Raw genomic sequence first — 20,501 nt, forward strand, 5'->3', positions numbered from 1 at the left:
ATGGTGCCCCTCTCTTCAGGGAGCTGCGAGATGCGCCTCTCGACCGCGTTTCTGCTAGGAGCCGAGCACATAAAGTCTCCGCCAGGAAGGGCTGTCCAGGCTAGCCCCTCAAGTCATTTTGCATGGGTTGCGGAGCGCAGCTGGGTGATGCCGCTATGCCTGCCCTGTCCACTGCTTACCCTGCCCGCGGTGAAGCACTGAGACAAACGAAACCAGGTGCGACAAGCCACCTGCGGAATGAGGTGCTCATTCCGCTCCAGCAGTTACAAAGGAAAGTCAGGGAGACACTTGGGTCTGGTCAGGATGTTAGGACAGTTCATTTCTCTTTTCCAGTACCCCCATCCAGACCCAAATCTCTTCAGGCTCAAGTTCATTAAAGCAATCCACAATGGCAAAATACAGGCACATCAAACACATCATTTCTGCAAGGCAAGGATTTTATTTGAGAAGAAATTAATGTGTACTTTCCAATGTGATATATGAATTTTTATTAACATGAATAAATGCTGGGACACAGGCACTTTGCTCTTTCCTCAGACCTGGATCTTCCAGCTACCAGCTAGGATTTCAATTGTATTCTTACTCTATTATTCCACTTTCCCACCGTTAGAATTAAGTGTTACTACCACACCCATGAAAACTTTCTTCAGCTGTAGCCCAGCATCAAGGTAAGTAAAAAAAAAAATATATTTACAGATGATTAAATGCATTTTTCAACTTGTATAAATTAGAACATCTAACTTGAAATCTTCACTAGCACAGCCATTTAAATGTTGGGGGAAAGTCTGAAAATATTTGAGCATTTTTTAACACTTTAGGTATTGTGACAACAGTCTAAAGCCTAAACACCTAAATTCAGTCATTGTTATCCAGATCTTCTGATTCACATCAGCATTTTGTTGGACTGCACTTAGAGTTGCTCTCTTTACCATTTTCTTCCATTAAAAAAAACAACTCTGGATTTGCTAACACAGACTATCTCACATTGTATGCCAATAATTTTGCTGCACATTTTCCTCCCCAAATTCTCATTGCCTGTATTTTTCTGTAAAAATAAAGGAATTAGGACTATTAGAAAACATTATAAAGCCATCTGACACTTCAATAATCCAGCAGTGGCAGACCAGACCAGCTTTGCCTACTGCATGTTATTTTCTAAAACTGAAAATATATCAAGCACCAACCAACACAGCAGCAGCAGACGCTTTCATGTCCTCAGAACATTAAGCTTCCCTCCCACTTTTTGTTATCTCTTTACAAAGCTATACAAATATGTTACTATCATAGTATAACACACTGAAATATCATACTAAAACTATGATATGTTGTTATCAAACTTGTGTGGTAACAATCCACTTTCTGCCTTTACAGTTAATTGCCAAGGACCTACAGAGGCCTCCTTTTTGCAAAATACCACTGTAATTTCATTTCTCACAGCAAGAGAAAATAACAAAAGCATGTAAGTTAATTAAATTAAATTAAAATAAATATTAGAATTGTTATTAATTATATATGCTTGTCAACTGCAGTCCAAAGGGCCTTGTCTACCCTTTAAATAAAAAAAAGGATATTTTAAATTTTCAGATTCATAGAACCTGATTAAAATTTTGGATTAGGACACTTAACATGAAAAAGATGACAAATATAAATGGGGGAAAAGGATGGAAACAGATAGAAAACTAAAGCAGAACAAAAAAGGGAAGATGTAAGGAACAAGTTTTTACTTCCAGCACCGCAATCCCACAGCAGTAGGTCTCAGTACTGAACTACTGATAGAGCAGCAGCAGCAAAAGTGACAAGATGGAAACTGTGGAAATGCAGCAGCTATTAAGTGAGACTCTATGGAGAGTAAGCTTTGGCTGACTGTGCTGTGACTTTTCTAACCTAGGGAACTCTTTCCAAACAACGCAGTCTTTTTCTTCAGCAGGGTAAGGATCTGTGCTAGGAAACTGGTGCCTAAGTTTAAAGTTACACAATCACTCTTAATATTTAGTGAGGTTCAAAAGTGTAGTTAACCTTTTGCATGGTAAGTGTTTTACCATCAATTAATTCCACCATTAATTCCTAGTTTTGCATTACTTCTGACAAGTGGGGGCTGTTCATTCCTAAAGGACTATGTTAGGATTTCTCAAACCCATCTGGCTACTTCAGAAGTTTCTTCATTACATTTATGGTAGAACCCCTGTACCCTGTCCCAAAATGGTTCCAGTGGTTTATGTAATTAAAGAGCTGATACAATTTGTTTCGTTTCTCAAACCCTGGAGCTTTGGGTATTTTACTGTGATAGGCAGAGAAAAAAGAGCTGCTAAATCCACCAAACATTCCGGCAATGGCCAGTTCAAATTCTGAGTGGCCATAGAAAGAAGCAGGATCAAAGATAATTGGCCCAGAGTCATCCTCAGCCACATTTCCTGCCCACAGGTCCCCATGCAGAAGGGCAGGAACGATTTCTACATCACAGAACATTTCAGGAATCTTTAGCTGAAAAAAAACCAACATGAAAAACATGTAACAGTTAGAGAGTTTTGAAATAGTAAAGGAAGCACTGTAGTATATAGGAGACTAAATGGTCAATGTTTTCGGTCCTCTGACTCAAGTGTTTTTGGAACTGATGGTTACAAACATAAACCTGAACTGTAAACCTCAATATATGTTCTTGATTGCTTATGGCAGATCTTAGGTAATTATTTAATTCATAGTCCAGTATCAACATCTAGTATTAATGTGTCATTTCTAGACATGGATAATACTAGCTGTTACAAAAAATAAAATACATTTAAATCAAAAGGTTTCAGCAGCAAAGAGAGGAGCAGTAAACATGTATACCAATTAGTCAAAATTAAGGAACACATCTGTGCTGCAGAGGAACATATTCCTGGCTTTTTCTTGAGTGCTGCATGGAGTATGACCTGAACCACAGCCTCAGCTGTGAATTGGGACCAGTTAAAAAATAAATACATCTGCCTGGGCAGCAGAATCTTGCCTGCTTTGTAACACCAAGTTCTTAGATAGGTTTTGCCACCTTATTATTATAAGGTATATACTAAGAAATAACTGTCAGTGCTGAAGTACAGGTTTTTCACTGTCTAATAGAAAAATTAGGAAGAACAACATGAATTGTTTCAGCTGACAATGTTGCTAAAACAGCTGTGAAGCTTTGTCCATTAAAACCTAAATAAATCTCTTATAAAACACTTCTAAAATTCCACTGATACATATTTTCTGACACTCTAAAAAAAAACCCCACATTTAAGACATGTTGCATACTTTTATCTGTGACCAAAGTTCTCTGGCTTCTCTGTCTCCGTAATCTTTTTCAATCAAATCCATCTGAGCTTGGAGTCGGTGACGAATAAAGAAGGAAGGCCAATCACTCTGCCATTCATTCACCTAAAAAAGATGACAAAGAGGTTTGTAGTAAGAAATTTCAACATATACATAGTCAGCATTAATAATGAAAGGTACCAAGTTAAAATGTTTGATGCTAACACAATGGCCTAGACAATATCAGTATGAACTACACACAAATGTCACGAGAGATTTCATTGATTGTGCTTTTGGGAGTGATACTCTCTTCATGCTTAGGTGGAGCTGTCTTTGACACAAAATATAATCTAAGGTTCTGCTTATTTTATCCATCCATCCATTCACCCACCCACTCATTCATAATATCTTAATGTATTTAAGAGGGACAGTATCTGGTGAGATTGTTTCAGTCATTCCATATTATGTTCCAAAATCTTTCTAGAACTCTAAAAGCATTCCTTCATTTTTATGAACTACCTTCTAATTTGGTGAGAGGCTGTACTTAAGCAAAGAATTTGAGATATTCAAAATTCATTCAGTTAAGCTGAAGAATTTAATTCGATCATATACAGAACCAGCAAATGACTGATTTACCTCCAGAAGTTCTTTGTAATATCTTAAGTGTTAAACACTGAGTCTTTCTAAAAGCAGTGGATTTTGCCATTTGACATCCATAAAAAAAACCAAGACATGGCATACTTGAAGGATACTTGTTTTATTAAGCATCTCCAAGCTCTGTGTAAAGAACAACCACAATTTCACATTCTTACTCGATCCACTGCATCTTGCTTGCTACATGCATTGTAGCAAGCCACACACATTGAACAGCCATACTGCCTTCACTGTCAGGTGAGAATGAAACTGTGAGAGCAAAACTGTGATCTTAAAGCTCAAGGACAACAAAAAGAGCTTTTGGATAAAACTTTATGAGAGCAGTAGCTTTCAGAGCCATGGAACATACCTGTGGTATAAAACCACAGCAAGTGACTTTATGGAATCCAAACTTATCCACATACTGAGACTCAGAGCGACCTGCTCCTTTACCTAAGAAACAAGATAAAATAAATTACTTTTAATCAAGGTTAAAATTACAAGTTTTTAAATTGTAACAGTAAAGATAGCTTCTATACATATCATGTATTTTTGAGAAGTGTGACATAGGGACAGGAGTGATAGGATACTTCATGAAACATTGTCCCAGTATAGACATTACTAATCATTATAATTACAGTGTGACACTGTACCAAATCAATGGTTTCATTGTTGGGTTAGTACACAATATCAATACTTTACCAATTGTGTTTCCCTCCTTTCTTAATTTGTCTCCAAGTTTCTGGTTATAAAGATGAAGCTCTGCTATCTGCTCACCAAGTTTTGAAGAATATCTGCAGGAGCAAAAACTAAAATGAAACTGAAACAAAGATGAGCAAATGAAATATCACAGAGGGAAAAAAAGATCTCAGTTATGTATCACCAAGTGTGTATTTTGCAAATACAGAACCTTAACGACTTCAAAAGTACATAACAGAGTGAGTGAATAGACAGCTCTGAAGAAAGAGGTTGCTACAGATAATAAAATGAACATAGGTCAGTGCTATGCAAGAAAGGTAAACAGAACACAAGGTTGTATAAATGGAGTATAGAGGTCAGGAGGATCAGGTAATCCTCCTTATCAGCACCATATTAATAAGCAGAGAATTGAACAAAGCCTCTACTTCTGTGCCTCATACTCTGAGATCAGCTGAACAGCAGTAAAAATAGCAAGTCTGAAAAGAAGCCATAGGCAAGAATTGAGTTGAGGCTGCTTAACGCAGAAAACAGACAACTGAAAAACATGTAAAATATTGCACAAATATCTGGACAGAAGCTGCAAGGACAGAAGCTACTTTAAAATCTGTGCCCAGAATGAGTAAGAAATAATGGGTTTAAAATTGCCACCAGGAGGACTCAGGTTAGACACCAGAAAATCTTTCCTAGGAACAGCGAGATGGATTGGAATGGGCTGTTTGGGGAGGCTGTAGAATTGCCATGGTTCTCCCAATAAAAACAGGTATGTTGGACGAAGAACTGCCAGAAGATAAGCAGCCATTACTGTGTTCCCACAGAGGCCTGGAACAAAGCAGTTAACTCCTGAAAGCCTATTTCAGGAGCATGTAAGTCCTGAATTCTATGTTCAGGCTTAGTGATGAATGAAATGGAACATCATGTTATCTCTATTTTCTCACCTCGTTGACTGACTTCAACCATTACAGAAGCAGAGGTTTCAAAGACATAAGCCTGTAAATCTAAGGAAAACTGATTGGCTATGAAAAGAAACTTAAGTGAGAAGTTTCATGAGGCAAGGATGGGCTAAACTCAGCCATTACCACACTCACTTTAGTAGCATCTCAGCACATGTGGACCAGTATGCAAAGCTCTGTGTCAGTAATAGCATTGCAGGTATATCTGTTGCCAGCAGAGGGACAGGGAAGAGCAAAACATGGGGAAAGATTGTATACACACACACATATACCTATATTTATGTTTGGAGTGTTTTAAGTATGCACATGTACAAATATGAATCTTGATGGATGTAAGCTCTGAGAGAGCAGAGAGGCCATTCTCGTGTTTTCTGACTGAGAGACAAATAGGCTCCAAAGCATAATAAAAAGATTAAGAGATATACAGGCATACTTGTTGAGGTGCTTCATCTTTAGGTACTCCATGACAAACATTGCTCCTCCTCCAGGCAGGTCAATTACTTTAATAGGCTGAGGCACTCTCACAATATTGGTTTTCTGAATAGCTTCCAGGCTTGCCATTTCCCCTTCAAACATTCTTCTAGCCTGTCAAGGAATAAGAATATCTTCGCCATAAACCATGAACGTCTGCAACAAGTAATTTGAATAAAACAGCCTTGTTTATGAAATTACAAGAAGCTAATTCATCTTGATAAAAGAATGTAGCTGCAACAAGGTTCAGTCTGCACAGGAAGACTCAAGGATCTTAGTTCTAATTTATTTTTTTTTCCCTTCCCAAATTCATTCCAGACTAAGCAGGATACATCCCATTTCAGCATGATTTCCAAACTACTCAGCAGATGTAACAGTATCTCTGAGAATAATACTCAAGATCTCCTCCTTCAAAAAAAATCAGAGCCTTAAACTGGTTCTACCCATGTAGGTCAATGGCCACCAGATGGAGACGACAGTACAAACGTTAAGCCTGTACTCCGCAGTTTTGAAGTAAAGATGCTGTTCTTAACAGCAGTTTTAGAATATATTTTGTATTGATAAAGCAAATTTCTGATGGATTGCAGTGTTACACAAGTAACTGGTATTCATTTAGTAACAGAAAAGTCAAGAGCTTGGCCTGAAAATATTGCCAGAATTTTGATTCTAGAAATCAGGGGGAAAAAATAAGGCAAGGAGAAAGTTTGAAACCTTTGTAGCTTTAAAAATAAAACACGAGTTTTAGCACTGGCACCCTGTATCTTCCCTCCCACTACTCTGTCCTCCCAAATGAAACATGAAAAGGAATGCAGTGAATGCAAATTCAGCTCTTCCAAACTCTTAAGCACTACAATAACAGCCCCCTTGTTCTATATTGCAATGCCAGTTTCTGTTGTTCTGGGTTATCACATTGCATTACATCTCATTTTGCATTAATCAAACCTCCCGCTTTAATACTTGATATAAAAGATTACAGCTTTACAAATAAAATGGAAATGAAATCTGGAATAATCAAAAATCATCCTGAAAAGCAAAACTCTACATTATTAACAATCAGGTTCCTTTAAAATAAAAACCTCTCTGCATGCAGTAATAGTAGTTAAATATCTGCTGGCATTAACCTCTGGTTTGTGGTTGATTTTAACAAACACTCGTCCACTGTCTGTTTCATAAGCTTGGCCTTGGCTAATGTATCCTCCTCCCGAGCTTCCAAATGCCTTCAGGAGAGAAGTTTTCAATTCTGTTTTCAGGATTTTTTCCATGGCAGTTTCCAGGCTGATGCAGCTGCTTTCTGCTAAATCCTCTGCAAAACAAGATTAAAGCTTTGGGTCCTTCTTTCACTGTCACTCTGCTATGAGGTAGAAAGGGCCACCCATCAAATGGAAAAAAAAAAAAAAAAAAAAAGGGCAGCCAAAAAAAAGGGCAAATCCAGAGATAATGTTGCAAAATGCTTTGGTTCTCAGGGAATTTTATAGCTATGCATGCAAAATAAACACCTTTGGAAATATTTGCTAGAACGTAATGGAGAGGTGTGTCCTGGGTCCTCTCTCAACTGTACTGGGAGCTGCTGGTATTTGTAGTTTGGATCCCGCTTTCTTTTTTAAGCTCTGTGATGGCATTGTCAGTTTGAAGCCAATCCACTAGAGGGAGGCCAAACCAAACGCAACAACACAAAGCACGAACGGCCTGGTGCTTCAGACATAGGGGGGGGAAAGTTGCATATTCATGAGGATCCCTTTAGGTCATGGTGCTGATCACATGTCACCCCCTAGAAATATCCGGGAAGGTTCGTGGGGTTTTTTTCTCTGCTTGTAGTTTTTTTGTATGGAGTGGTGTTCTGTTGTCATGGTGGAGATCTGCAGCACACTTTCCTTTTCTGGGGCTGGCCCGGGTTAGAGTGGATCCCTCCCCCGGTAAACTCACTGCAGCACGGGTTTGGTTTTTTTTTTTTTTGAAAGTCAGGAAAAATGAAATAGTATTTCTTATAGTTTAAACTAAATATAACAGTGTAAGGAGAATAAAATACTACAGAAATATAATAACCTTAAGGAAGATGGGGAAGGGGTCAAGCAGCGGCGAAGCCACAGAAGCAGCAGCAGCAGCCAAAACAGCAGCAAGGAAGCAGCAGAAGCAGCAAGGGGAAGGTCCAAGCAGTGCTTCCAGACATAAAGCTCTTAATGCTCCAATGAAATTATATTAACTTCTCCACTGTTGCCATTATATGGCCTATCCCTACAACGTTCACCTCTCCACTCAGAGTTTCCACTTCTAAGTTTCTCTGTTCCAATTTTTTTAATGTCTGAACTAGAAAACTAGCTCAAACGGCCACAGGGACATAATTGAGTCTCTTGAAAGACTGGTGCCTGAAGATGCTCTCAAGTTGGTAACACTGCTAGTAAGGTCCTCAAGGCTGGACATTATTACATGAATATTTACAGTAAAGCATAAAGCTGGTGATAAAGAAATTTAGGATACTGTTCCATTATGCTCCCCCAGATTTAACATTACCTTTAGGATGCCATTTCACATTCTTATCTCCTTTCACAATCCAACACACTAAAAGATCTGCTGGGTACTGCTGAATTTAATCCATACTTGCAAAGTGCACTGATACCCTCAGGTATAAAGTATTAAACCTTTCAAATATGTTAGAACCCAGACCCCACAATATGTTTTAATAATGTCCATACAAAGGTAACATATTTGGTTAGTGGGCTCCTAGCACATTACTGAGCTGTGGAAAAGGCTGCAGTTCTTGTTCTCACTCACAGCAGCAATGCCTACATTCTCCCCAGGGAGTTTCTGGATTCTGTGGCCATTGTTACCCTGTGCTTTCATGCATTTATCTCTGTTTTCACTATCTGTTTGCACTGATTCATAGAAGCTCTTTAGTTTTGACACAGAAAAGGAATGCTTACGTGACAAGCACTGGCTTCATTAGGTAGGCTTTTCACTACATTCACAAATGGTTCCAGTCCTACATGGAGTGAAAAACAGTGCTATAGTTATTTCTCAAACAAGTAGTTTCTCAAAACATAGCTGCTTACAGTACACAGAGCAGCTGGAATAGAGTAGACTACAAAGGGACAAACTGGCTAAGAAGGAACTTTAATAACATCAGATTTCTTTAAGCAGAGCACTGCTTACAGAGTAAAAGCACAAGTTGGGAAAGTGCAGCTCATGGCCTGGAATCAGAAAGAGTAGTTCAAATTCAGGAGGGTATTCAGGAACAGCAAGAAGCCACTCTCAAGGTTACATATCCTTATTGGACATTTGTGTTATAAGTCTAAGATAGCAGTCCTGCAAAGTCCAGCTGTAATATTTGTAACTGTCACATCACTGATACACCAAAATGAATTATTCAGAAAGTAGAGCTACAGAAAGTAAATCTGGGGAGAAGTACAGGAGTCAGCACTTGCTGTAGGAGTCTGAAGTAGTTTATCCATCACAGAAAATTTATGCCCAGAATTGAGCCACAGTTGCTAAAGCCACCAGCTATGCCTGGACCAAATAACGCTTAAAACCTAAGTGCTCAGTGTGTACATTAAATCACAGTACACCAGTGCACAGGCATCCAAAGCAACCTGATTGTGGCTGTAGATCTTGGACAGCTTGAGGCTCATATGACTGATTTACAGATAGTGAAAATGCCAAGCAATTTCAATTTCAGGATGTATGAAGCCCTGAAGGGTACTCTACTATTACAACAATGGTCTCCAACTGCTGAGCGATTCATACCCTAGGTTGCAGTGGAACACCTAAGGTAAGGAATAATGGTTTTCTGACATTTTATTTTTTGTTAAAGCACAAACAGGACTGTGTTAGTCCAAAGACACTCCATCACTTACACAGTAGCCAAGAGACAGGAAAGCCTTTTTGTTTGCTTCCATGCTGAAATCAATATTTAACTAGTATGGTGCAAATGAAATGCCTGATTTCTAACATTTTTGTTCACATTGCTTCCAGCCAAGCAACTTCAGACTATGTAATTTCAAACATTGGAAGTAAAACAACTCAAAAGCATCCCAGATGTGTTGGAAGACGATGCCGTCAGTGAATCCTCCCCACCAGCACCAGTTCAGCACCATGGCCAGGTCCCACAGGAACAGGCCAATGGCCAGCAGTAGCTTGTGAGATGTGAGGAATGACAAAGGCCAAGTGATGGAAGTGGTGATGGGCTTCTGGTTTGAGACCTATCCTCCGGGTTATGCTTGCAGTGGAGGTTTAATTGCTTGATTTCACAGGTCTTTTCTCCTTGTTTTGCTCACAACTGCTTCTGTTTGTTTGTCTAGAAGAGAGATATCCCCATGTATAGCAAGGAAGAAAAAGATTGCTTATACCTTTGGGAGTAGCGGCTTCTAAATGCCAGGAAAACAAAGAAGCTATAGAACAGTGTAATCCAAGAGCAAGAAAAGACTTTGCATCACAAAACCCTCCCTTCCTTTGATACAAAAGTTATAGTTTCTCAGTAAAGAACTATCCAAGGACAAGTAATTCAGACCTTCTTTATTCCTATAGATTTGTTCTTTAGCATAACTGCACAGGCTGTAGCTCTGTATAAAACATCAATCATGTCTTGGGAGATATCAGTGAATTCTTTTGAGACATGACTGAAAAATGTAATTAAAAGCAATTGAACATTATTTTACAAAGAAAAATAATACAGCTATTGTGATTCTGGTGTGGCTTAGTTGCCAGAAATACATTTTCTCCTTAACTCTTTTGTCACAATCAGAGCTTATAGGACAAGCTAATTATATATCACTTCCCACCTGCTTTTACTTCTGCTAGAACAGTCCAGCATCAGCTAAAATCACCACATCTATTTTGGAACAGCAGTGAAGATGAAAAGCAGGAAGAAAAACAGTATTAAAGTGCAACATTCATAGCTGCAGGCAGTTTTTGCAGATGGCAGCAGTGCACAAGGAAGAAAACAAAACTCACTGAAATGTAGGGTACAAAGGAACTATAAGCAATTCAGCAAAAACAGAGGTTCTTGCAGAGTTCAAAATGGATGATGTATTTTCACAATTAAGTCAGTCAAGCCCAGAGAAGTTCAGCATCCTCCATCTTTTGAAGGTTTAAACACCTAAGAAATCTGCCAACCCTCACAGCTCTTCCTGCTTACTTAAGCAGGAGAATGAACTAAGTGACCTCCTGAGGTCTGTCCCAACCTGCTCCTGTGATTCTAACCACAAAGTTCAGATTTCCAAGTCTCCCTTCCCATACTCCTCTTCAAGGCAGAAGCTGATCTTATTAGTTATGCATAGTCATATCCCAAACACTAATTTTCTAAGGAACTATTTTCAAATTCTACTCTAAGGAAAAAAGAGAGAGAGAGAGAGAGATCTGATTTTCCAAGTCTTAAAAATAAATGCTGTGAGATGCATTAGTCTACATATGCCATATGTTGGGACCCATCTTGAGAAAAGCTTGAGAAACATCATGAGAGGATGTTACAATTTTTATATATAAACACATGTAACACTGTGTGCATTTAAGAAAAATCCAATGCTTCTTTTGCCCTTGTTCCTTGTCCAAATAGGAATGGACAGTCAGCAAACTTAGGATACAAAACCAGAAAACACAGAGTGAGAGAATAGGTACAAGGAAATATTTGTCAGGCTTAGGATGTACAAAAGGAGCCAAGAGGAGTTTTGAACAGACAAGAAGGAAAAGAAGGACACATTACAGTGTAAAGCTAGGAGAAAGATAAAGAGTAACAAAGGCATGCCTTGAAGACATAATGCAAAAATAAAGAGAATTCTATGAGCAGTACAGAACTGTACAATGCAAAAGAAAAAATAGTAATATTTACCATACAGAACTTCAGCAATTTCTTAAGGGTCCACCAGCAGCCTGCCTTCAGATTTCATTCCCTTCTCCATCCCCTGATTCAACTGCTGTCTGTAAGAACTCAGAACCAAGGAATTGATGGCACAATAGAGCTTCCTGTTACATTCCTTTTGTATTCCTCCCTACACCTCTCCCACTTTTAAGAGAAGCCCAAAAGAGTGAGCATAACATCCCTCAAATCAAAACTCTATTTCTATTTACATAACTTGCATACAAGAGTTTTCCTCCAATCACAAAAATATCTGGATTCTGTTCTGTTTTTACAAGGTGATAGAACTTTGAAGACTCGGCATGTATCACAAGTGATCCACTTTTCACCTTCTAAGAAGTATTTAGGTGGTTTTAGCAAAAGAAACATGTTCATTTGTTGAAGATTTGTAAACAGAATGGACCTCATTAAATAACTTCTAACTTTATTATGAAGGCATATGAAAATAAACAGTTAATCTAACCAGACTGACTGCATGCTAAAATTTCAGAGCATTTCTTCCACCAGCTGGATTCAGCAGTGTTAAGTTTGGGTGAATGGGACAGGGATATGAGCATGGACATAGAAGCAACAGCATCCAAACAGTTGGAAGGCACAAGTAAGACCTCAAATTGCACTGTAACCAAACAACAAGGACATTTTCTCCAGTGCCATACTGCTCCAGATTAAAACCCACAACCACATTCCTATCAACACCCCTGATGACTATAACTCTCTAACAAACTAAGGACCTTCCACAGGTGAGAGCAAGAAGCTCCTCCAGAATGAGCATGAGCTGTAAAGTTTTAATACAGAAAACAAAGACAACAATCATCAACAGGGAAATAATTTATTTAAGCCACAAAGTAAAAGCTATTCTACCAAGCAAGGCTTTAAAACTCTTTGTAGCAAAAGTTAAACAGCCAATGACAAGAGCAGTAGAATAAAGGAAAGAAAGTCACATCAAGCAATGGTCCTCTCTAAACTTACTTATGAATAACTGCAAACCCAGCAACTAAAAATCTCTTTGTAATTTGCCAATATCCAGTGAAAAACATCTTTAATTAACAAAAGTAATTCCCAAACACTCCACGTGCATGCTAGAAACCATGCATCTCTCTCACCTACCTGGTATGCTTGCACTGAATTGCATTGCCAGCCTACATCAAAAAGAGTGCAATTGCAGCATTACTATCAGTGGGTACAAGAAACAGATACTCTGCAAAGCTGTCCTTACAGAACTTCTGACAGCGATGTAAAGCTGCTGTTCTGTGAGTTACATCTGAACTTCCTTTGGCTTCATGTCTCTTATCCCAAGAGCTAGAAAGTGCACTTCATGGGGACTGAAGAAAAATGTTAGCTTATGGCACCTGGAGTCTCAACTATAGAAAACTGATGTGAAGCCTGCATCAATGGGTGGTGTTATCCAGTGGGCAATGACAACAGCTAAGAAGTACATCTTCAGTTTCTGTTAGTGAGAGTGTACATCTTCACAGGATGTGAACATCTAAAGTGCCTTCAAGAATGTACTCTACTAGACAAAAGGATGATTCAAAATCAAAGAGAGCCTAGTTCTAGTGAAAACAAAACACATATGAGTAAGAGCCCACTGACTGGCAAGCATGAAGCAGCCTACAGGTATGCCAGGAGGCACCAAAATGCACATGCCAGAAAAAATGATGAGCATTTTCATACAGCTTTCTAACAGAACAGGAAGCACTCTCCATCCAATAGAATCATTTCAGCATAATGAACAGCAAGTCTAAATCATTTTTCACATCTCTCACTACAGAATTTTCTTGTTGACTTTCCGACTATTTTGTTAATGTTGTTCTCATGCACATAACTTGACATGAGGAGCTCAAAGTGTCTGAGCAATCTATCATAAAGCACAAAAAGCAAGGAGCAACTTTTTCAGCCATCTTTGCTGTAATGAAAAAAATCAATTTTCCATTTGACAGACATTTATCTGAAGTTTTCCATTAGGATACAAATAAAAATCTGGTATTTCTCTACTCTGAAGCACAAGTGGTCCCTAAGACAGAATTTCTTCCCACCATTTACACTTGAGTGCTTGATTTGCATTATCTTGCCCAGTCTCAAGTATACAGTGCATTCCTGACACCAACAGATCTTTTGTGCAACTGAGTAAACCCCTTCCTTTGATATTTCCCTCATAAAATTATTCCCAGGGATGACTGAAAAGGGATGACTAAATTACACCTGGCATTCAGCAAGACTCACTGATTCTAGGTCTTCAGCTGAGCAACGAGGTCAAGGGTCTGGTAGCTTTGTTTAACATTACTACTACTGTAGTTGCACTGCCAAGTCTGGGATTTTCCAAGCAACACAGCAAGTATCCTGCCTCAGCAGGAAGTCACTTTACAAGGTTTCTCATAATGTTTAGAGAAGACCCTCTGTACCCTGTACCAAAATGGTTCCAATGGTTCATGTAATGAAAAAGCTGATAAAGCTTTAGGCGTTTCTCAAACCCTGCAGCTTTGGGAATTTTATTGTGATAAGCAGAGTAAAAAGAACTGCTGAAGCCACCAAACATCCCAGCTATTGCAAGCTCATACTCTGAATGGCCGTAGAAAGAAGCTGGATCGAAGATAATTGGACCAGAATCATCCTCAGCCACATTTCCTCCCCAGAGATCTCCATGCAGGAGAGCAGGAATAATTTCTACATCACAGAACAAGCTGGGAATCTTCAGCTGCAGAAGGAAAAAAGCAAGACATCTAAGTATTACATTTTAAGGTCAATTATTGCAGTTCTCTCTGCATACATGCAGAGCATGAACTGAAACTTCTTAAAGCCAGGTAAAAAATGTAACTTGAAACAGCATAGGACAGCACAGTCAACAGAAATGCTGAGAAAAATCAAGAGGATTTCTATTTCTCTAAAAGCCAGCAGCTGCAGAGTAGTCAACCACTTACTGGAAGGAAAATAAACAATAAAAATAAAAAACAGCACTTGGCTGCAATATTGACCAGCTTTAGTAACAACCACCACCCACTTCAGCATTAGAAGGCTTGAGAGTTCTCTCACCAATCCTGTAGAGATTTCTACAAATTAGCAGTACCCAAATAGCTAATACTGTGGTCACTTAAACATGCAAACCTTAAATGAACAAATGGCATGCAGAACAGTACTGCTTCTACACCTTTCTGATGAATGTACCACAGGGAATGAGGAATGTGAGCTCAATCTATTATTTCCCTAACAGTGAAGCAAAGTGCTATTTGGCAACGTTCATTTTGGAATACTAGCACAGGGTGATGTGGCAAAAGCCATTACACCTCAGAATAAAGGGCATTTCAGGCTCTACAAGTTGGAATCGCCTACCAAGAGAGCATGGAGTATACCAACAGGAACTTTGTTTCATGGAAAGGAAGTCTAAACAACTATTACCTAGCTTGTCATTACAACGAGAACAGAGAGAATTTCACCCACCTGAAGCTGTGCCCAAAGCTCTCTTGCTTCTCTGTCTCCCGAATTCTTCTCGATCATATCCATCTGGGGCTGGATTCTTTGCTTGGCAAAGAAAGTCACCCAGTCATTCTGCCAGTCATTCACCTGAGGGAACAGATATGCAGATGTCAGCTCTACACCACACAAACAACAGATTTTCTTCTTTTTTCAAATACAGCTTTGGAAGATTACACAGTCTTTGTGCTGCTATCATCCAGGAGAGTAAATGCTACTATTTTATAGAATATTATTAAAAAAACATTACATCAGGGCAGTAAATAATTTTCTCTAAGTGATATAACCCAAGAGATTTAAGAGCTATGAATGTCCAATGCACCTGGAAGTGCTGTCTAAAGTACCACTTTCCTTAGCAGGCTGAACAATGTTTTTTCATCTATGATTCCACAGAAATAAACTAATTTCCATAATAATAATTTTATCCCTTTTGTGTCACTGAAGAGAAAATATGTTAAACTTACAATTCTATCAGTCTGATGAAGTACAACCTACCTGTGGGAGATAGCCACAGCAGGTAACTGTATGAAAGCCAAATTGATCCACAAACTGGACTTCCATTTGCCCTTGACCTTTACCTTTCAAACCAAAGACAAAAATCCAATACTAATGACAAGATTCTAAATATCTACAATGCAAATGGACCTTAAAAACTATGCAAGGGTACAGTGCTGCTTCTACTGAGAATAAAAAACCCTGTAGCTTTATAATCCTTCTGTTACAAGGGTTGTTGCTGTTGGCTTCTAAGTTTTAAGTTTGATATAAAGCAGCTATATATAATCCCCAGAATCTTATTTTGAGGTAACATACCTCCTCTGATACTCTATCCTTGCAGAAACTGTGGTTTGGAATCTCAGTGAATAAGCTGAATAAACAAAGACGGGAAAAGCAAACCAACCCTTGCCTGTTTCAGACAAATCTATGTTAATAATATCTTTGGTGGAAGAAGGCGAACTTATCCTGAAATAACAAGATATTTTAACTGTTCTGTAGTGTGTTGCTAATTATGTTAAATTTGCAAGGAGCTGTGTACTGTACCAATTGTGCTTTCTTCTTTTTTCAGCTTCTCTCCAAGTTGCTGGTTATGAAGGTGGAGATCAGCCAGTTGTGTCCCGAGCTTTGCTGAATGTCTGAGAAACAGAGGAAATATTAGCAACACCGACATAGAAATTAATCCAGTTCCTGCTATCTATCCCAGCAGTTACATGAAAACATTTATCTAACAAGTAAAGTAAGTGTCTTTTCCTGTCTTTCAGCTCTCAAATCTTTCCCTGTGGTCAAGGCACTATCATTAAAGGCAAAGGTATTGCTTCATTTTTTTCCTGTAAACACAGATTGTAATTATCCCCTGAAATCTGTACATTTTTCTGTACATTTTTCATCTCAATCAACCCAAACTCATAAGGATTTCTGCTCTTGCAGCTCACTGAGGGTTTTTCAAGATTTAGAAATTCTGCAGATAAGCAAGACAAGAGCTGGCTGGAAAATTTCTGAGACTAGGATGACAAAGTTGTCGTGCTCACCTCCTTTAGGGAACCAGACAAAAGCATTCATCTTACTTGACTGTACTCAACTGTTTGCCACAGAAAAGGGCTAAAAGTTTGAAACTATAAAAGTCAAGATGAGAGTTATAAAAATATATGGGGAAGTGCCTCTGCGTACTCATGACAAGCAGTATTAAGCACTGGTTCTTAAAGACAAGTACACAGGTAGATAATTTTCCTTACTGTAAAGCTTGCTAATTGACTAAAAAAATACTTCAAACAGGAAAAAAAATCAAAACTAGACAAAAACTCACTTCTTGATGTAAAACCAATGTACCAAGCGGAGCATTAAGAAGTATTATATAGTTCTCTGCTGTTTAATTTCCCAAACACATGTTGACCTCATTCACCCAAAAAAAAACCCAAGTGACTTAACTGTCACAAAAGTCAGAATTTCTGATTAAAGGACACAAAGATAATATTCTGTTTTACCTGTTTAAGCCCCTCATTTCCAAGTGTTCCATTGCAAATAGAGTAGTGCCCCCAGGCATGTCTATAATTTTGATGGGTTTAGGCACTTTTATGGTCTGTGTTTTCAAGATGGCTTCCAAACTTGCCATTTCTCCCTCAAACATCCTTCTGGCCTGCCAAATATTGGGAAAGAATTAGTTTCTATGAACACCACTCACAAGCAGACAAAGCTCTTTCACAAAACAAATCAAGGCTGTAAATGCTAAATACAACCTTGGGTAAGTGGTTACTGCATGTACAAGATAGAGTAATGCACACCACCAGAGTTGTCAGTACGTTTACAGCCTTTTAGTACTGGTAGATGAAACACACTCAAAGGACAATTTGCAATAGACACTGACTAAAAATTCCAAAGTGTACAGGAGATTAAGAATGAAGAACTGAAATACTGGGGCACGAGATAGCTTTGTTCAGAGGAAATCAGTAAACACTGTATCTCTGTCTAAAGCAGGTTAAAGTCAGCTGTTAACTTTAACAGAGTAAAACCCAGTGTTTTTTAAAGAAACTGCTGATATACATCCACCGCTGCACACACAGCACAGCTTTATAATGGCCTGGCAAAGTGTGCTTTAATCAGCACTCAGAATCCACACAAAGGCAAAAGCATAGAAAGTTAAATGACTACTGAACAGAAAATCTATCCAGCTCTTTTTTTTTCCAAGCCCTATCTTGTACCTAGCTGGATTGTACACCTAAATACACAATTAACAAAGGCCAAGTGGAAGGGCTGTATTGTTATCAATTCAAACTACTTCCAGTCTAATCTAAAACAGGAGAACCCTTCTGTATTTCCCAGTGTTATCACCTCAGTGCCTTCCTCCAGCTCCTTGATGTAATCAGAAAGCACAGACATATTTGGAATGAAGGACATGCTTTCTAAAACATGTTTGATATTAAAGGCAAATGCAAGTTCCCATTTTTGCTCTTCCAGTGAAGCTATTCATTTGACAGGCACAAGTATGAAGTACCTTTAAAGTAAACTTCCATCTGATCTCTGCTTTTGTAAATGAGAATGCCATCCAAGTATGCTGCATTACACTTCTCTCTGTCAAAAGCAGAGATTTTTCTACACATTCTACACAACGGTATTAGGCATTGAAAGGACAAAGCAGAAAACCTCGGACGACAATTATGGGAAACACAGTTTATTGAGAGCCTCTTCTCATGCAAGACGTACATCCTCTGTAGATTGTTCTGTATCTTCTTCAGACACTCTGACAGCCGTAGCGACAAGCACCGTAAGCCCAGCTACAACCGACCACAGCACGCCACTGTACCACAAGCCCTAGACAATTTATACTCACCCTGAGCAGCACCGCACCCGAAATGCTGCTTCTCATCCCAGTGCTTACCCCCACCGCGGCCTCCCCAGCCCCGGCCACCCTAGCCACAAACTAGGCCCCAACCCTCTAACAGTCGCCAGCCAGATCATCACCGGACAGAAGCTGCCAAACTTCAAAGCCTCCAAACCCGGCGGCCCGTCACCTCCCCGACACACGTGGAGGAAATTTTACAGCCGGCACTTCATGCCTCAAGATAAGGCCGTGGCCGGTCCCCTGTGCGATCGCCCTCACGGCTGTCTCCCACCCGCGGGCTCCGCCACACGCACCCCACCCTCGACCCCTACCCCCCCACACCTCCGCCTTGGAGTTGCTCTTCACGTACACCCGGCCATGGTCGGTGTCGTAGCTCTGGCCCTGGCTGATGCAGCCGCCCCCCGAGTGGCCCGTGGGCCGGAGCACCGCAGTGCCAAGCGCCCGTTTCAGCGCGTCCTCCATGCTGCCTGCCGGGCCCGGAGCGGCTCTGCGCCTGCGCTGCTTCGCTGGTGTCGGGCCGGGCCGGCGGCTGCCAAAATGGCGCCTGCGCCTGAGGCGGGCAGGGGCTCGGGGGTGGCCTGGGCGCTGCCGTGGGAACAGACGGCGATGGCTGCTGCCAAAGGGCGAGCGGTTGGTTTGCAGGCCCTGAGCAAGGACGTGAAAGGAGCCGCTTCTCCCCGGCTGGGCGGATAAATTCACTTCTCAGAGGCAAAGAGTGGAGGCTGGGCTTGGGGAAGGAGGCGGCGGCTCCAAAGGGGGCGAAGGAACTTCACCTCCTCATTATTCCTGCTCCTCCACCCGGGAAGATGCCCTCGGGAGAGTCTTTCGGGACGGCGGAGTTAGGCAAGGTGCTAAATAACGCTAGCCAAAATCCCAGCCCTCCTGGAGGGTGTTTTGTACGGAGGAGAGCCTGTAGATGTGCTGCTTGAACTCGCCTCCCTTGGGCGTGTGGTGACTTCCCCTCTGGCCGCAGGGGATGCACATGGCGAGGAGGAGGTGTCGGACTAGGGCAGTATGCGTAGCAAAAGCAACGCATAGTAACCTTAAAGCGTTTGGATTCAGTGTGCTTTCTGGCTATGATACGGGTACATACTGGAGCTCGTTCTGTTCTCTGTCAATAGCTAGAACGGTTTGCCATTATTGGGCACTGGCCCGTGTAGGGCTGAAGTAAATTGAAGCGTTCTTTCCCATTGGATTGTGCAACTTGTTTAGCAAGTAGCTACTTATTTCAAATACACTTTTTCTACGTGCAGAAGCTAGAAGAGTTCCTGCTGACCTTTTATGTGTTTCTTTGTTAGGGCAAGATTGTGTACTTCCACTTGCTGCTGTTTCCTTAAACGTCAGTGGTCTCTCTGGTTACAATCTCTAAGTGATCTTCACTTATTCCCACTACCTCCCCGTTCCCTCTGCTGATTTCTCTTACTAGGGGTTTTAAGAGTACTGCAGTGCTCCCTGGGCACATTAGTACCCATTGGTGTCCATGTAGTAGTTTCTGCAAACAGCAATTAAGATTAGGGGTATTGATGTGTACTTTCAAATTTAAAACTGAATTTTGCTTTGGAAACGTTGAGGTTTAGTGCAGGAGCATTGCAGTTCAAGAGTTCCCTCACAATTCCTGTGGAGCAGCAAAATAGCAAGTGCCGAGAGGAATGAAGTCCTCTATTTTCTGTGTACTTTTCCCTTTCAGGAGCTGTGGTACAGCTTTCATTCTTTCTTTATTGTTCTGAATATCCCTCCTGTAGAAGAACAAGGGGACACAGTCTCAAGTTGTGCCGGGGGAAGTACAGGCTGGATGTTAGGAGGAAGTTGTTGCCAGAGAGAGTGATTGGCATTGGAATGG

General features: G+C 40.3%; 2 protein-coding genes across 3 annotated transcripts; both read right to left on the reverse strand.

The window, feature by feature from the left end:
- Positions 1 to 419: 419 nt before the first annotated feature.
- On the reverse strand, positions 420 to 12,582 carry FN3K (fructosamine 3 kinase). The gene is made up of 8 exons (XM_064150878.1): positions 11,836 to 12,582; positions 8,936 to 8,994; positions 7,139 to 7,320; positions 5,980 to 6,131; positions 4,600 to 4,691; positions 4,268 to 4,350; positions 3,268 to 3,390; positions 420 to 2,481 (listed from the first exon to the last, which is right to left on the reverse strand). The coding sequence occupies exons 3-8, from the start codon at positions 7,277 to 7,279 to the stop codon at positions 2,143 to 2,145; spliced, it is 930 nt and encodes a 309-aa protein (XP_064006948.1). The 5' UTR covers positions 7,280 to 7,320; positions 8,936 to 8,994; positions 11,836 to 12,582; the 3' UTR covers positions 420 to 2,142.
- Positions 12,583 to 12,675: 93 nt separating this feature from the next.
- On the reverse strand, positions 12,676 to 19,335 carry LOC135179278 (ketosamine-3-kinase-like). Of its 2 annotated transcripts, none has more exons than XM_064150876.1 (6): positions 18,983 to 19,335; positions 17,307 to 17,458; positions 16,369 to 16,460; positions 15,826 to 15,908; positions 15,298 to 15,420; positions 12,676 to 14,557 (listed from the first exon to the last, which is right to left on the reverse strand). In XM_064150876.1, the coding sequence occupies exons 1-6, from the start codon at positions 19,121 to 19,123 to the stop codon at positions 14,219 to 14,221; spliced, it is 930 nt and encodes a 309-aa protein (XP_064006946.1). In that variant the 5' UTR covers positions 19,124 to 19,335; the 3' UTR covers positions 12,676 to 14,218. The 2 variants fall into 2 exon arrangements, with proteins under 2 accessions (XP_064006946.1, XP_064006947.1); XM_064150877.1 differs by having other exon boundaries at positions 17,307 to 17,453; positions 18,983 to 19,071.
- Between the last annotated feature and the right edge of the window lie 1,166 nt (positions 19,336 to 20,501).

Source organism: Pogoniulus pusillus, chromosome 11, assembly GCF_015220805.1.
Source record: "Pogoniulus pusillus isolate bPogPus1 chromosome 11, bPogPus1.pri, whole genome shotgun sequence".
Lineage (NCBI taxonomy): Eukaryota > Metazoa > Chordata > Aves > Piciformes > Lybiidae > Pogoniulus > Pogoniulus pusillus.

What these genes read in the sequence shown, in the direction of transcription:
- FN3K (XM_064150878.1), bottom strand. Translation starts at nt 7,279, where the DNA reads ATGGAAAAAATCCTGAAAACAGAATTGAAAACTTCTCTCCTGAAGGCA. An exon ending in AAGATGAAGCACCTCAACAA is followed by an intron (nt 4,692 to 5,979) that starts GTATGCCTGTAT and finishes TTGCTCCTGCAG; the next exon opens with ATATTCTTCAAAACTTGGTG. An exon ending in GCTGTGGTTTTATACCACAG is followed by an intron (nt 3,391 to 4,267) that starts GTATGTTCCATG and finishes CATCTTTTTTAG; the next exon opens with GTGAATGAATGGCAGAGTGA.
- LOC135179278 (XM_064150876.1), bottom strand. Translation starts at nt 19,123, where the DNA reads ATGGAGGACGCGCTGAAACGGGCGCTTGGCACTGCGGTGCTCCGGCCC. An exon ending in AGAGCAACTCCAAGGCGGAG is followed by an intron (nt 17,459 to 18,982) that starts GTGTGGGGGGGT and finishes AATATTTGGCAG; the next exon opens with GCCAGAAGGATGTTTGAGGG. An exon ending in GCTGTGGCTATCTCCCACAG is followed by an intron (nt 15,421 to 15,825) that starts GTAGGTTGTACT and finishes CTGTTCCCTCAG; the next exon opens with GTGAATGACTGGCAGAATGA.